At 32.9% G+C, this 15,052-nt stretch overlaps 1 protein-coding gene across 1 annotated transcript; it reads right to left on the bottom strand.

The window, feature by feature from the left end:
* Positions 1-59: 59 nt before the first annotated feature.
* LOC111370017 (MAG2-interacting protein 2-like) lies at positions 60-13,105 on the bottom strand. Its single transcript, XM_022991731.1, has 7 exons — positions 12,694-13,105; positions 12,541-12,589; positions 12,066-12,239; positions 11,631-11,832; positions 11,308-11,516; positions 9,752-10,745; positions 60-3,789 (listed from the first exon to the last, which is right to left on the bottom strand). The coding sequence occupies exons 1-7, from the start codon at positions 12,778-12,780 to the stop codon at positions 3,762-3,764; spliced, it is 1,743 nt and encodes a 580-aa protein (XP_022847499.1). The 5' UTR covers positions 12,781-13,105; the 3' UTR covers positions 60-3,761.
* Positions 13,106-15,052: the final 1,947 nt, after the last annotated feature.

The raw sequence follows: 15,052 nt of genomic DNA, 5'->3' as shown, positions 1-15,052 counted from the left end.
ACAGACTTTCGTAATCAAACATCGATGTAAATGCATAAATACAATGCATACATACAACATATACCTTCAAAAGAGATACACACTACATGGCAAAAAATGTACATATTGCAATTAATGGTACATCTAAAGCAGCTATATCTAATTTAAAAGAACAAATGTTGTATTCACCACAAAAAATTTCAAAAATCAAATTTATGATTAAAATAATTTTTGAAATCGTCACATGGGCCTAAGAAGCTTCTATTGTTATGATAATTGACTAGTGTGAAACATCTCAAAGCATGCTCATCTTCGAAAAGAGGATGAAGGATGGCTCAATGGAAGTGAAACACCTGATTTCACACATTTTACAAATTTTTCCGCAATCTGAGTAGTTTTAGACACACTTGGTCAAGTAAACCATGAATGATTTTCCTTAAGAGCACGAAGTTCTTCTGTCATTGCCTCCCGCCAACATTCATGCTTGACAGCTTCGGAATATCATGTAGGAATAGGGATGGATGACAAAGTAGCACGAAGAGATGCATGAGAATATCCATACCAATCTGGGGGACGAGAAATTCTGGTAGAACGGCGAGGAATAGTGCCAAAATTCAACTCATTTTCGGAAGATATTGTCTGAGTGGGCTTAGATAGCGGATCAGGCTTAGTAGGGGCCAAAGTTAGGCGTAATCGTTCATACACAAATCTAGGCTTGAACTGTTCAAGAGTAGAAGGTATGTCATCAAAGTGTGGAAGAACATTTATCTCGATCAAAGACCTAACATGAGTTGGAAAGAAGTGCTGATTTTTAAAGAACACAACATGACGAGATATACGAAATCTATTCGAGCCAGGATCATAGCAAACATAACCTTTGTGAGAAATACTATAACCCATAAACGCGCATCTAACAAATTGAATAGAAAGTTCATTGCATTCATGAGGAGGTAAATGAACTAAACAAACACAACCAAATGTATGCATGTCAAGATAGTTGGGATGTTGATGATACATGCGATAATAGGGAGTTTCAAAATTCAGAACACTAGAGGGTAATCGATTAATTAAATAGACCGTCGTAGATAAAGCTTCGACCTAGAATTTAGGTAGAACAAAAGATTCAAGTAATAATGTACGAGTAACATCTAATAGATGACCATTCTTACGTTCAATAACACCATTTTGTTGAAGTGTATAAGGACAAGAACGCTAGGAGACAAAACCTTTTTTTTGAAGGAAATCATGAAACTTATGAGATATATATTCACTTCTTGAATTAGATCTTAATACCTTAATGCTCAAAGAGAATTGAGTCTCAACATATGCAATAAATTATTGAAAGACAAAAAATACTTCAGATTTGGAACGAAGAAAATATATCCACGTATACTTGCTATAATCATCAATGAATGTAACAAAGTATTTATAGTGCGCATGAGATATAACTAGAGACATACCCCACACATCACTATGAACCAAATCAAAACTTCGTTCAGCCTGACTACCATGAGGAGTAAAGGAAAGAGACTCTCTTACCTAAATTACATGTGGAACATTCAAGAGAATTATGAGGTGAAAATTTATCTTTATTGCCCAATAAATCAAAGTTAATTAAATGAGATTGAATTGGATTAGGATAACCCAACCATTTGTACCATATTCTACCCTTATTGTTAACATTAGTACAAGCCATATATATAACAGGAGGAATGGAAAAGTGTAGAGGAAATAATCGATCAATTTTAGGCCCCTTCGTGAGTATCTTCCCCGACACCTAATCCTGTACAAGACAACCATCACGAGAAAATCGAACATCACAGTTATTATTAACCAACTAGCCTACAGATATAAAACTAATAGAAAGTGCAGGGGATGCAAAAAATCGCTAACAGAGAGATTAACATCTCCAATAGCATGAATATGTAATTGATTTCCATTAGCAATCTGATTGCACAAGGATCCTTTATATGTCCGTATATTGCTAAGAGTATCAGGGGAACTAGTCTTTGGCTCGAAAAAAAGTTAATTTGGATAAGTTAGACCAAAGTTATTAAAGTTTAAAAAAGTTGTCTTTATCAAGATTTGCTCATTAGTTAGGTGATTGGTGCCACACGTGAGTGGCTACAACTACAATTGCTTTTCCATTATATTCTATCTTATTTTATTGCACCAGAATCAACAAACCATGATCATAATGGTAGGGAGCCATTACCTTGTATACCCAAGGCTAAAAAAGCTCAAATAATCATAAGTTCAACTATCACTGGAGTGACAGCATATGAATCACTGCCAGTGGAAGAGAAAGGACCAACTGTAGGCATTAGCCTGAAGATTTTGAGGATAAGTAGGACATTCTTTGACAGTATGCCTTGGCTTTTTGCAGTAGTTGAAATACTTCTTCGCACAGTGGGCTACAATATGTCAACATTCCTTACAGTTAAAGCATTGAACTCTTCATGCCTCTACCCTTGCCTTTCCTTAGAGTGGCATAGGCAAGTACATTAGTTGGCAGTTTGTCTTCCTAAGAAGTAGCTGTGTAGCAAAACGTTGCTCTTCCCAAAGTAACTCCTCGAAGCATACATCCAAAGAGGGGAATGGATTGCGATTCATCAAATTAGATCGAGCTACCTCGAATTCAGGTCGCAACTTCATCAAAAATCGATCTCTTTTGCTTTTCCGCGAACCTCTTAAATTGTAGCAAGTGAACCATCTAATATCTTTGCATAAATTATGTCAACATACTCCGCCCATAAGTTCTGAAATCCAGAAAAATATTCCTAAATAGAAAGACCGCCTTGAGTATAGCTAGCAATGTTAGACTCCAATTGAAATCGTCGGGCTATATTATCCTAATGATAAACTTCTTCAAATATTCCCACATACTTTTAACATTCTTATACGGCCTCAAATTCAAAATAATCAGAGGATCAATAGACCCTAAAATTTAAGCCATAACTCGAGCACCTTTAATCTTCCATTTTGAGAGCTGAATCAATCCCATCTATATGACCTCATAATTCCTTCCACGTAACAAAAAGTCGAAATTGAAATTCCCAGACAGAATAATTCTTACCCGTAAATTTCACACCAAAGAAATCTGAAGTCCCAGTAGACATTATAAAATAAAAGGCCTAATAGCTCACAAGCCCAATTCAAACAATGATTTTAAGGTCCAATTCGAACAATGAGCTCAATCAAATAAAATAAATCAGCCCAATAAGAAAAGGCCCAATTTTAAATATAGCCCAACACAAGAACCAATTTTAAATAGGCCCAATTCTATTACTCAGCCTAGTACTTCAACACTGGCCCAATTACAAATTAATAACACAGAAACCAATTTGCAGGCTTATTACCTTCATTCCTCAAGCTCAATTGATCCTCCGTCGTTCGCGAAAAGAGATTGCTAACACTGAAGTCGCTGAAATCTGTCGATTTTATGAAGATGCCGACAACATTGATGGGCGATACCGGACTCGGCGACACAGAGGGATTCACGTCTGATAGTAGTGAATCCCGACAGCCGAATCAGCGATAGAGAAAAGCTCGTCGACACAGAGACTCCACAGAAATTAGCGGATACCACGATGAAGTAATTCGTCAGGTGAGTCCAAAACTAAGAATTGAGCCTTATTGTAGAAGAGTCCAAGAAAATTTTCTAACCCAAAGAGTCCTCTCAGATCGAGGGCTCTGATACCATGTCAAAACACAATTTTTTTCAGTTTTGAGTACCTCTCCCTTTGAGAGTTGTTCTCCTTAAATAGATAAAATATGGCTAGTTACAAGGCTGTAGCCGTTACACAATTCCTGCTAGTTATGTATAGAATATACATCTTATTGCTAGCTATGTATGGAATATACAAAATATACAGAATCATATCCTACTAAAAAACTTGAGCTTTCATCAATTTCAAGAATTGAAAATTAAGCGATAAAGCCTAGTGGGAACAAAATTTTTGGCTCCAAAAAGATGGAAAACTGTATAAATAAATCATAAAATCACTTCCATGATGGATGGCTTGATGAAAGAGCAACACCCGATTTCATGCATTTCACAAAATTTCCACAATCTGCGTTGATTCAGACTAACTTGGTCGTGTAAACTCAATTTTTGTGTGAATGTGTCTACATTGTATGACTCCATATGGTTATTTTATACACACTACACTGATAGGAATGTGTTTCTACAGTGTATGATCAGTTATGGTGATTTTACCCACTCTGCACTATTGTGAATGTGTTTTTATAGTGTGTGACCAGTTATAGCCTTTGGACAGCTCTACGCGCGCATGACCAGCATTTTAGTATTTCAGAATTACAGAATTAAATAGCTTTGCCATGTATATCAATATTAATCAATACATGAGTAAGGTTATTTTGGGTACCTTTTTGGTGTGATTTTTCAATATTATACAGCTTATCAAATTTATTAGACAACAGAAGTTAGCTTATTCAGTTTTCAGAGTAATGATTTCAGCTTATATTACTGTGAAAGGATATTTTCACTTATATTTACTGATATCAGATTATTTATATTTATTATACCTTACAGTTTCTTGTCTAGAATTAAGAATGAAGAATTTTATGATGCAATCATGTGTTAGTTTTATAAGTGTTACTAAATTTCAGAATTTCTCAAAGTTTATGGAGTAAGAATTTTCAAAAAATATGCATAAATAGAAAAAATATACTCATTTGCAAATTATCCACTCACTGAGCTATAAACTCATATATCTTTTCATCTTTTACTTCACCAAATACCAGCCGAGTTAAGTAGCTTTGGAGCCTGTCGATCCACCGAATTGAGCCACACATCATTAGTTGTATAACCTACTTTATCAGATTATATAGTACATGTTTCTTTTAAGTTACATGTAGCTTATGTCAGAAAAGGTTATCATGGGCTCACTGCATATTTGGTATCTTTAGTATATTTGAGGATTGTTGGTTGTAAAGCAAGTAAATATCAACAAAATTTTATTTTGAATAGTTAGTATTTTGAGAGACTGGAGTATTGTATTTTAAATTATATGTACGGGTTATTTCAAATTGATATATGCTCAAGTGGTTTTAGTTCATATTTCAAGGAAATCTAGATCAAAATTCTACTAAAAATGTTTTTTAGTAAAAGCAAGTCAAAATTGCGCTAGTGGTGGGTCCGACGTTTAGTTGGTATCTACCATCAACGCACGACATGTATCGAGTCTATTAAGGTGATTCAGGACGATTGTGTCAACTGGTATCAGAGCGAGGTTCGGTGATTGTTAAGCTTGAGTAATTCATGAATTTCTTTTTCAGAATAGCATGTCATCAAGAGTGTTGGTCATGTGGCGTGGTGGCGGAACTCACAAGCTCTAATGTTGTATTTGAAACTCATATTGCAACTAATAGCGAAGATATGGCAACTAAGACATTAGAAGGATCTTTATTGATTTGTGCATAATAAGTATGAGGACGTTATTGAGAATTATCCGATGGTAAGGAGAGTTGTCATGTTAGTGCTATTTATATATTCTCTTATATATTAATAATTGTGCTATATATCCAAAAGGCAGTTAAGCAAAGAGTAGAACTTTTCTTAGTAATGGAAAGCACAACCACGCAAGTTAGTTTTATAGGGTTATGAATTTATTTATGACTATTAGAGGAAATGTCTTGCAGATGCGTTGAATGATTAGTATTATATAATGTTGATATATTTATAGTTGGTGACATTACAAGGTGAAATCATGATTGCTTTGTAAATCTAAATGATTGAATTATTGTGGGAGTTTGTAATCATATTTATTTAGTATATAGAGGAAGATGCATACATTAGAAAATCAAGATGTGGAGATATATTAAGGAATCTTGTTCATGACATAAATAATGAAACCGTATGAAATGTTGATTCATGACAAAAATGATGTTACTGAATATGTTTTACCTTGCGATTTTAAGTAAATTAATGTGACCGTGGTCCTACATTTGTTGATTCAGGAACAATTAAGTATCTAGGTCTGTACTTCAACTACTATTGAAGGAAATATTAAGGGTTCGATTACTAGGTTTGGGTGTATGAAAATATGTTATGATGAATGAAAAATGAGAGAACATATTCCTTACAGATTCAGAAATGACTAGTATGTAAATATATTGGTTGCAATGATTTAAAGGTTGACAATGTTATAAGTTGTTGGGCCGGTACAGAGATGTATGTAACCTAGTACTCGATAGAGTGCAACAGTGAACAGATATCAGTTTGGAATTAAAGATTTAATGATTTTGTAGGTTATCTATCTATATAGATTTGAAGGAATGGGGTACACAGTTACCTAAGTATCAAATTATGTGTGAGATTATATAAATATTTATATATATATATATATATATATAGCACGATAAATAAAAGGGAATGATATTATGTGAAATTGATGACAATCATATGAGAAATCTTAATTATCCAAGGAAGCTACATGATCGTTAGCATCATCGAAGATTTTAGTGATTTGTAGCCACTCGTATGGCAGGATGATAGAAATTACGGTGATGTATATCTATATACATGATAAGAATCTCGTGGAGGATAAATGATAATATTATATTGAATAACGTTCAAGAAAATAATGTGCTGTTATGCATCGAGGAAATTGACATTCATGTAGCTCCGATCATTTTGATTATTTATAGGTTATTTGATTATAAGAGATATAAGAAAGATATGGATAGATTTCACAAGGACTACTTATCGCGGGATAAATTGTTCTTGAAGGAAGAGAATTATTGGATAGGTAAATTTATGTAAATTAGGGAAAACGATATGAATGGAGTGAGTCAAAGAAATACATTTTGATTTTCATTCTTGAAATACAGTAAGAGGAACATGCATTGAAGAATAAAGAAAATGAAGAGAGTGATTAGCATATCATCTTCCTCATATAAGCATGTATGGTTTGGAGAATGAAATGTAAATTATAGAATAAGAAAGAAGAAGAAGAATAGTAAAGAACGGTAGAGTTGAATGATGGAGATTGAGATAGTAGAATACGAAATATGGGTGGTAAATTGATGTGTGAAGGGTTCGTGTGATAAATATGAAGGTTTTATTTCGTGATCGTAAGGAAAATTGATATAGTTACATGTATTAGGTCATACGATATAACAATAAATGACAAGATTACATGATCAGGTGAATAGTTAGTAAAAGAAAATTTATGGTTGTCCTATAGTAATATAATGTGATGAGATATTTGGGATATTAAGTTAATTAACTTTGTCACGGCTTTCAGTTGTATTATTATGTCATATTACATACCATTAGGAAGCTTCAAGCTAAATTTTGAAGTCAATGTGAATTTAATGAATTTTTAGTGTAATTTTTTTGGTTATGTTCCAATGTATCTTTGGATTTCACGAATAAAATATTCTATTCTTATCAAGATCTATTAGCTATGGAATGTATGGATGATATGTTGGATAGTTTAAAGCTAAGGTGATCATCAAACGTAAACTTTACTTGATTGTGTAAGTGGTATTTTTTGGTTACATTATATTAATTACAAATCTTTGTGTAATATACAAGAAGGCTTATATATTGGTAATAGTCAATGACCTCTTTATGGAATAAGGGTATAGAATTATCATTGATTAAATGTTGTTATTGTCTCTTCATAGAAAGAAAAAAACACCAAAAAATGGAGCGGGTTTAAGGATGTAAAAAATTTCGCTATCAAATTAAATTCTGAAGGAATATTTACTTTTGTATCTAAAGTTGATGAGGGTTTGATTTATGATAATGGATTATATTGAGGCTTCGAAAGTGATCTAAAGTAAAATGAGGAATTATGAATTATACGATAGATTGTAGAAGAGACATGATTAAAACATAATTTAGAGTTGGTTATATTGGGGATTGAATTTAGGAATTGTGGTGTCATCCCATTGCGATTAATATCGATACATATTGGTTACCTGAGTTTAAGGTATATTTTATTCAAAAGAATTGTAATTGAAGTTGTGTATCTTATTTTTGGGTGATATAGAATTAAAGGAAAAGAACATCATATTGAGCTATCTCAATTGTTATTGGGGATAGCTAGAATTTTAGAAAATCATGAACAATTGAATTTTTGTAGGCATTGTCTATTTAGAATGGAAGTACTTACTCTCAAATATTTTTCATTTGGGGTTCCAAGTATATAGAATGGAGACAAAATGGTATTTAAATCATTGTTGACAGATCGATAAAGGTTACAAAATTCTTTTCAAATGATATAGCCAGTTCATGAGGTAGATTTATAAAATTTTATAGATTTCTTTGACTTAGTTGTAGGGAGTTATATAACTAAATTATTTTGTGCAGTTTCTTTTAATCGAATGTCAGACTCCATGAAGCAAATTCAGAAAAGAGGCTATCAACTATGGTTTTTTAATTAAAGGGAACTTGGACAATTTTTTTTTTTTCATGAAGGTAACATATAAGAAATAGATACAAGTAATGACAATTGATGTTATATATGATATTGACATATTCCAAAAACTTGTTATTGGGATGAAAGATTCAAAAGAAAGTTATTAAGTCAATTACTACAGAGAAAGACTTTGATAAGAGAATAGTTTAAATCATGACATAGGGTGAAGATCTGGAGAACATGAAAAGTAGTATCTTGAACTTTAAGCCCTCGTTTGGCCCCTTTTAAAACTCATCAATTTAATTTAAATTTCTCTCTCCTATTTTTAACCACACAATCTTCAATAAAATAATATTTCACATAAATCAAATTTTTTTTTCTTTTACAACCATCCATTTTTCAAAAAAATACTATTCCCCCATTATAAATCCAAATAACGAGGGCCAAACGGGGGCTAAATTGGGAAATGATTAAATTTCTAAGAATTGCTAAAACGAAAAGTTGAGAACATCATATATTAGTCTTCGAGATGTTATTTAGAACTTGGGTAAAATTGTTTAATGATGGATTTTACAATGGATATATCTCGTATTTAAGAATATATGGTCCATTTCAAAGGCTTAGTAAGTAAATGTCAAATTTATCTGGTACTTCTAAATTACTAGTGAATTTAAAGAGAGCTCAACCAAGAAAAAACCAAATAAGATGCAAGATATGAAAGAATGAAAGAGTGTCTAGTTAAAGGTTGCTCGAGAAACCATTCATTATGTGTGTTTTATACCTTTATGTATTTGAATTCTAGTTGACTGCATTTCGAGAACGAAATTCTTTGAAGAGGGTAAGATTGTTACACCTCACTCATTATAGTCAAAGTCAAAAATTCTATTGGTCAAAGTCCAGAGTCAAACGAGGACATGAATTAAGTAAAATAATTTCACGGGGACTTGCATAAGCAAGTGGTACTTGAGGAGGCTAATTTGTGAGTATAAGAACAAATAGGCAAGTTTTAAATTAAATGGAAGCATAAGGGTTTAATTGCAAACTATGGGAAAGTTGAGGGCCCAATTATTAATAATTTCATTGTGTCCAATTGTTAAATTGAGATAAGAACCCTTTTTTTTCATTTCCTGGGAGAGAAATCGAGAAGAATCGAGAAAGAGGTAGAGAAAAGGAAAGAAGAGAAAGAAAAGAAGAACAAAAGAAAGAGGAAAGAAGGGGGAAGAGGTAGGTGCCCAAGTTTAGATTCTCAATTCCTCCTTATACTCGAACTAAGTGAAAACATTTTAATTAAATTTCTAGGCATTGTCACGGATCAAGTCAATATAAATAAATCATAAAACCACTTCCATGAAAGGTAATTTGAGTCGGTGCATTATCACCTGCCCATGTTTATCCCAAGAAATGTCTCCAGCCTGTCTCTGAACTGCAGCAACTTCAGCCTTGACATCCGAAAATCCCATATCTGGCCATATTCCTCATCTTCTGACTCCGAAAACCTGTAAGAATCTGTTAGGTGGAGTCCAAAAGTAAGTAAAGCCCTCATTGCATCTTCCGTTGGTCCTACTCTTTCCAAACACTCGGAAAGTAAGAAAGCTTGGTCCTTGATGGTGGGCAGTAATGTCTTTATCTCATTTACTCCTTGGGCAGAAGATAACCATTTAGATTTCAACACTTCATCTTTGTCTAAATTATGTCGATCAGCAAAGTCAAGAGCTGCCTGATAACTTCGGTCAGTAATTAATTTATCATACATTGCAGGAACAGATATTTCAGAAAATGAAACTAAGCTCCATCGCAGTTGGGAAAAATCGAACTGGTTAGATTTATCTACCGTGACCTGTTCAACAGCACTAGTGCCCTTGCGCTCGGATATTTCGTTGCTCTCCTCAGATGAAGTATTCTCTAAAAGGAAAATATGCCCAGGAAACTGTCGTGCTCTTTCTAAAAGGGGTATTGAATATACAAGATCATTCTCTGGCAATTTGACACGAGTAAGAATTCCAATCATAGTGATGATGCCATTTCTTTTTGCAACAGTAAGGACGTTATTAGACCACCAAGTAAAATCAACTATATTGTTTATGAATTCTGCGCCACTACTTGACATCTCAATTACAACCTCTGTGTTATAGCTCTTGCCAAAAGATAATTTTGAAAGAGAACGCTTCTCTTCATCATATTTAAACACAAAGAAGTGTCCTCGCATATCCAGAGTAGCAACAAAATTTCCTTGTGGAGAGAGTAACACCTTTGAAGATGTCAATTGACCAAGATAAGCAGTTGGTAAGGAATATAAACCTTCAAATTGAGTAAAGGTAACTGGCTCCATATCCAAGTTCCTGTTTATTCGCCAAAGAGAAACAGAACAAGATCCTGGTGCAAAAAATATTTAAAAAAAATATATAAAATGGACAAAATAGCACGTGCTTTCAAGAAAGAAAAGAATCCATCCCTTCTCTCTTATTTTTTTTACAGCATAATGAATGAATATGTTTCTGATAAATAAAAAGACTTTCATTACAAAATTTCAGGTCTCTAAAGATTTATTTACTTAGTTCTCTAAATGACAAACATATTTGTGTTTGGAGCAAACAATTCAACTGCCACCCCAAATCAATTGCTAAAATTAGAATACTGCACAGTGTAAACAACTTTTTGGTCACTACTTCAAGAAACTTCACAACACTCTCTCTCTCTCTATCTCTCTCTCTCTCTCTCTCTCTCTCTCTCTGTGTTTTTGGGTTTGATAGGAGGTTAGGTTAACAATCAAATTAAATATCATAATGCCTTCTCAGGCTTTTCGCTGACACAGAGATTTCATTTTCCCCTTTTTTACTGGAACAAATCCCTTCAGAAGCCCAACTTTAAATTGTGATAAAAGTTCCAAGGGAATTGCTGCAGAGTCATTAAAATAGAACAAAGAGTACAAGCATACCAGTGCTCCCATTAGATGTCGATTGGATATCTCCAGCACTACTGATTAGAGCAAACAAAGAAAGGTTTGGATGATAATCCAAGCAGAAAACATTCTGAGGGAACTGCTTTGAACTCAAACTGTGAGCAGACAAAATGGAGGCACTTGGATCCTTGCTGATCTCTATATCATGCATTGAACCATCTGATATTAGAACACTGAATGTGCACCTACAAAAATGGTTTCATCTAGTAAAGTCAAAACGTATGAAGAGGCTAGGCCAGTGCAAATATAAAACATAATCACTGAAGAGAAAAACCTCAAATAAAACTTCAAACACTCACAAGCAAGATTTCTTCATATAAGTGTCGTCTAGCACAACCAAGCCTACAATTGGTAAAGAGGCATTTAAATGCCTCTTTGTGACTCTGGTTATTTCTTCCCCATTAGCTTTAATGAAATAGAGTGTATCAGTATCATCAGCAACTCCAAGGACCTCATGAGCTTCTGACCAAGTTCCACATGTGAAAGTGCCAGCATTCCCACCTACCCGGGTCAAAACCAGCACGGAAGGTAAATAATTTACAGATAGCACAATCCGAACTTCACCATTTGATTAGCACGTATATTATGCTTCAAAAAAGTTTTAGCAATAAAATTACACCTTATGCAGCAATACTACCAAAACCCATATTCCCATGTGATGCAATGTAGATGAATCAAGTTACTTTGTACAGAACATTTATTCAAATTAATTTTAACTGAAACATAAATCTTACTGTTGAACATTCCAACTGGCTCCTGGTAGTCATCATCCTTTCGCAAAATTATTATTTGATCTCCAGAAGCTACAGCAACATGGTCACCTCTTGCAGTGACGTACAAGGATACTAATCGTCTTAATCTTCTCGGCTGCCTATATTCACTCCATTTCTCTTTTAGTTGAGTAATGCCTTCCGGATATAGGAATAGAATGTTGCATAGGTAAGAATCGATTAACATAGATGCAATGACCAATATGGCATAAAAAATCAGCTAAGCCCATAAAACTAAGAAACTGATAGTAAAACTGTGTAAGAAGAGGATAAAGATATATTTCTTTATTATACAGAGTGACAATTCTCTTTCCAGACAAAACAGTGGCAAGAATAAAATGAATTCACTCCAACATTAACTGAATTTAAGTCCACGATCAAAAAAAAAAAAAGAAGAAGAAGAGGTACACATTTAAAACCAGTGAAAAAACATAATCACCTCGAATTGAAAGATATGAAAGTAAACTCCCCCTGCCACCTTTGTTCAGCTGAAATCATCAAAATTAAGTAATTGAATTGACAAAAAAAGGGGGAAAAATCAGAGAAAATGTAATTCTACCTTAAATATAATTCAGTAAAAAAAAAATTGTACCTGCTGTTGAGGGGGATAATTGGAGGAGAAAGGTCTGGAAGCGTGACTACGAGTCTCGAAAAGGACTTCTCGAACTGATTCCTCCATGTATAAATGTATATACCTACAATTTGTAAATAACAGCTAACTTTTCGTGGGTTTTTCGTCAAGATCTCAAACCCTTAGCCCCCAAAAAGTGCACGGAATTTTCTGCATAACGTTGGATAGAGAGAGAAGAAGAGAGAAATCGTGGGAGACGTCGGTTTCGAGATCGAGGGTCTAGCGAGGAATTCCGAATTTCGTTGAAGAGGCACGGTTCAGCTAATCTCTCTCACTCTAAAAATGATAAAAGAGAGGCACTATTCATTTTGGAAATCCCTTTTCACACACGTATCCGGTTTGTCCCTCTCTTCTCTCTTCTCTTTCACTCGTAAAAGAGAGGACGCAAAAATGGGGGATTTTTAAAAAAGTCCTTGTCAAGCCAAAGCTTTTTTAGACCTAACTTACTCCAAATAAGTTTTTAAGGTCTCTTTTAAATTAAAATGTCTAAACTGTCATTTCTATATTGTTGATATATCTCAAATGCTATTAACATAAAATGATCATAATACCATTTCTTCAAACTTTCTGGAAAAAGTAGTAAATGGAAAACGACTTTTCTCAAAAAAAAGATCAGTCGTTTTTCATATCTCAAAGGCTTGTGATATTTGCAAAGCCTATTTGTAAAAGAAAAATGACTTAGATAATTTTAAATTACTGCAGTTATTTTATACAAAAATGACTTAAATCGTTTAAAATGATCAGAGTCATTTTCTATTTATCTCTCAAATTTTGTTGACATCTTGTCTTTTATTATACATGATGATTTAAATTATCCAAAATCAATTGTAAGTTATAAACTCAAAAGTTGAATAAGGTATACTTGAAAAGTATATAATGAAATACGATGAATAGTACATAACAAAGTTCGTCTTCCTATGTGTTTTCGAACAAAATAGGTTGAAATTAAACACGGTCTAAAAGGTTAGAAGTTTGATTGTCATCTCATCTTTCATTATACCCGATGGATTAATTTATCGAATTAATTGTAAATCATGTACATAGGAATCGAATATGTTCTACTTGAACATTGTGTAATGGAGCATAATTATTAAGTTCATCTTCTTATATGATTTTAAACGAAATAGGTTGAAATAAAACACTGTTTAAAGGTTCTCTAATTATACATAATGATTTAGTTTATCGAAATCAATTGTAAGTTGTATACTTACAAATCGAATATCGTAAACTTGACCGCTGTACAATGAAGCATTATAAATTATATATAATGAAATTCATCTTCCTATATATTTTTAAACGAAATAGCTTGAAATCAAACATGGTCTAAAATGTTAGAAGTTTGATTGACATCCATCTTTCATTATACATGATAGTTTAACGTATCGAAATCAACTGTAAGTCCTATATTTAAACATCGAATACTGTATACTAAAAACAACGTGTAGTCAAACATGATGAATTATCTATAATGAAATTAGTTTTTCTATTTGTTTTTAAACGAAATAAGTTGAAATCCAGCATGATCTAAAATGCTAGTAGTTCAATTGACATCTCAGTTTTCATCTTACATGATGGTTTAAATTAATAAAATTAATTGTGAGTCATATACTTAAAAATCGAATACAATATACTTGGACATATGTATAGTGAAGAACAATGAGTTATATATAACAAAGTTCATTGTCCTAGACGGTTCTAAATGAACTGAAATCATCAAGGTCTAAAATGTTAGGAATTTGATTGATATCTCGCTTTCATTATACATGATAATTTAACTTATTGCAATCAATTGTAAGTCGTAAAACACGATGAATTATCTATACGAAGTTCGTCCTCCTATATATTTTTAAACAAAATAGGTTGAAATCAAGAATGATTAAAAATGTTAGAAGTTTAATTGACATCTCATTTTTTATTGTACATGATGATCTAAAGTTTGAATGACATCTCCTCTTTTATTATACATGAGGGTTAACTTTTTGTAATCAACCTTAAGTCGTATAATTAAAAATCAATTACAATATACTTGAACAATGTATAATGGAGCACGATAAATTATAAATAAGAAATTCATCTTCATATACATATTTAAACGAAAAACATTGAATGTTAAAGAAATAGATACCAAATTTAATCACAAATTCATAGAAACAAGACTAAGTCTTTCGAAGCGACTCCAATCTTTTTAAATGACTGCAATCGTTTATTTTAAAAATGGCTACAGTCTTTTAGACAACTAGAGCTGTTTTCATAAAACGACTTCAATCATTTGAAAAAGATAGGAGTCTTTCTAAAACAATTAGAGTCAACGATCAATATT

This window comes from Olea europaea, chromosome 2, assembly GCF_002742605.1.
Source record: "Olea europaea var. sylvestris chromosome 2, O_europaea_v1, whole genome shotgun sequence".
Classification (NCBI taxonomy): Eukaryota; Viridiplantae; Streptophyta; class Magnoliopsida; order Lamiales; family Oleaceae; genus Olea; species Olea europaea.
Note: the sequence above shows the minus strand (reverse complement) of the source record. Positions and strands in the feature narration are given on the sequence as shown.

Coding starts and splice junctions, on each gene's coding strand:
- LOC111370017 (XM_022991731.1), bottom strand. CDS start 12,780: ATGGAGGAATCAGTTCGAGAAGTCCTTTTCGAGACTCGTAGTCACGCT. Junction 11,833..12,065: donor GCCAGTTGGAATGTTCAACA/GTAAGATTTATG, acceptor TGACCCGGGTAG/GTGGGAATGCTGGCACTTTC. Junction 3,790..9,751: donor CTTGGGATAAACATGGGCAG/GTGATAATGCAC, acceptor CATAACTAGCAG/GAATTGTGTAACGGCTACAG.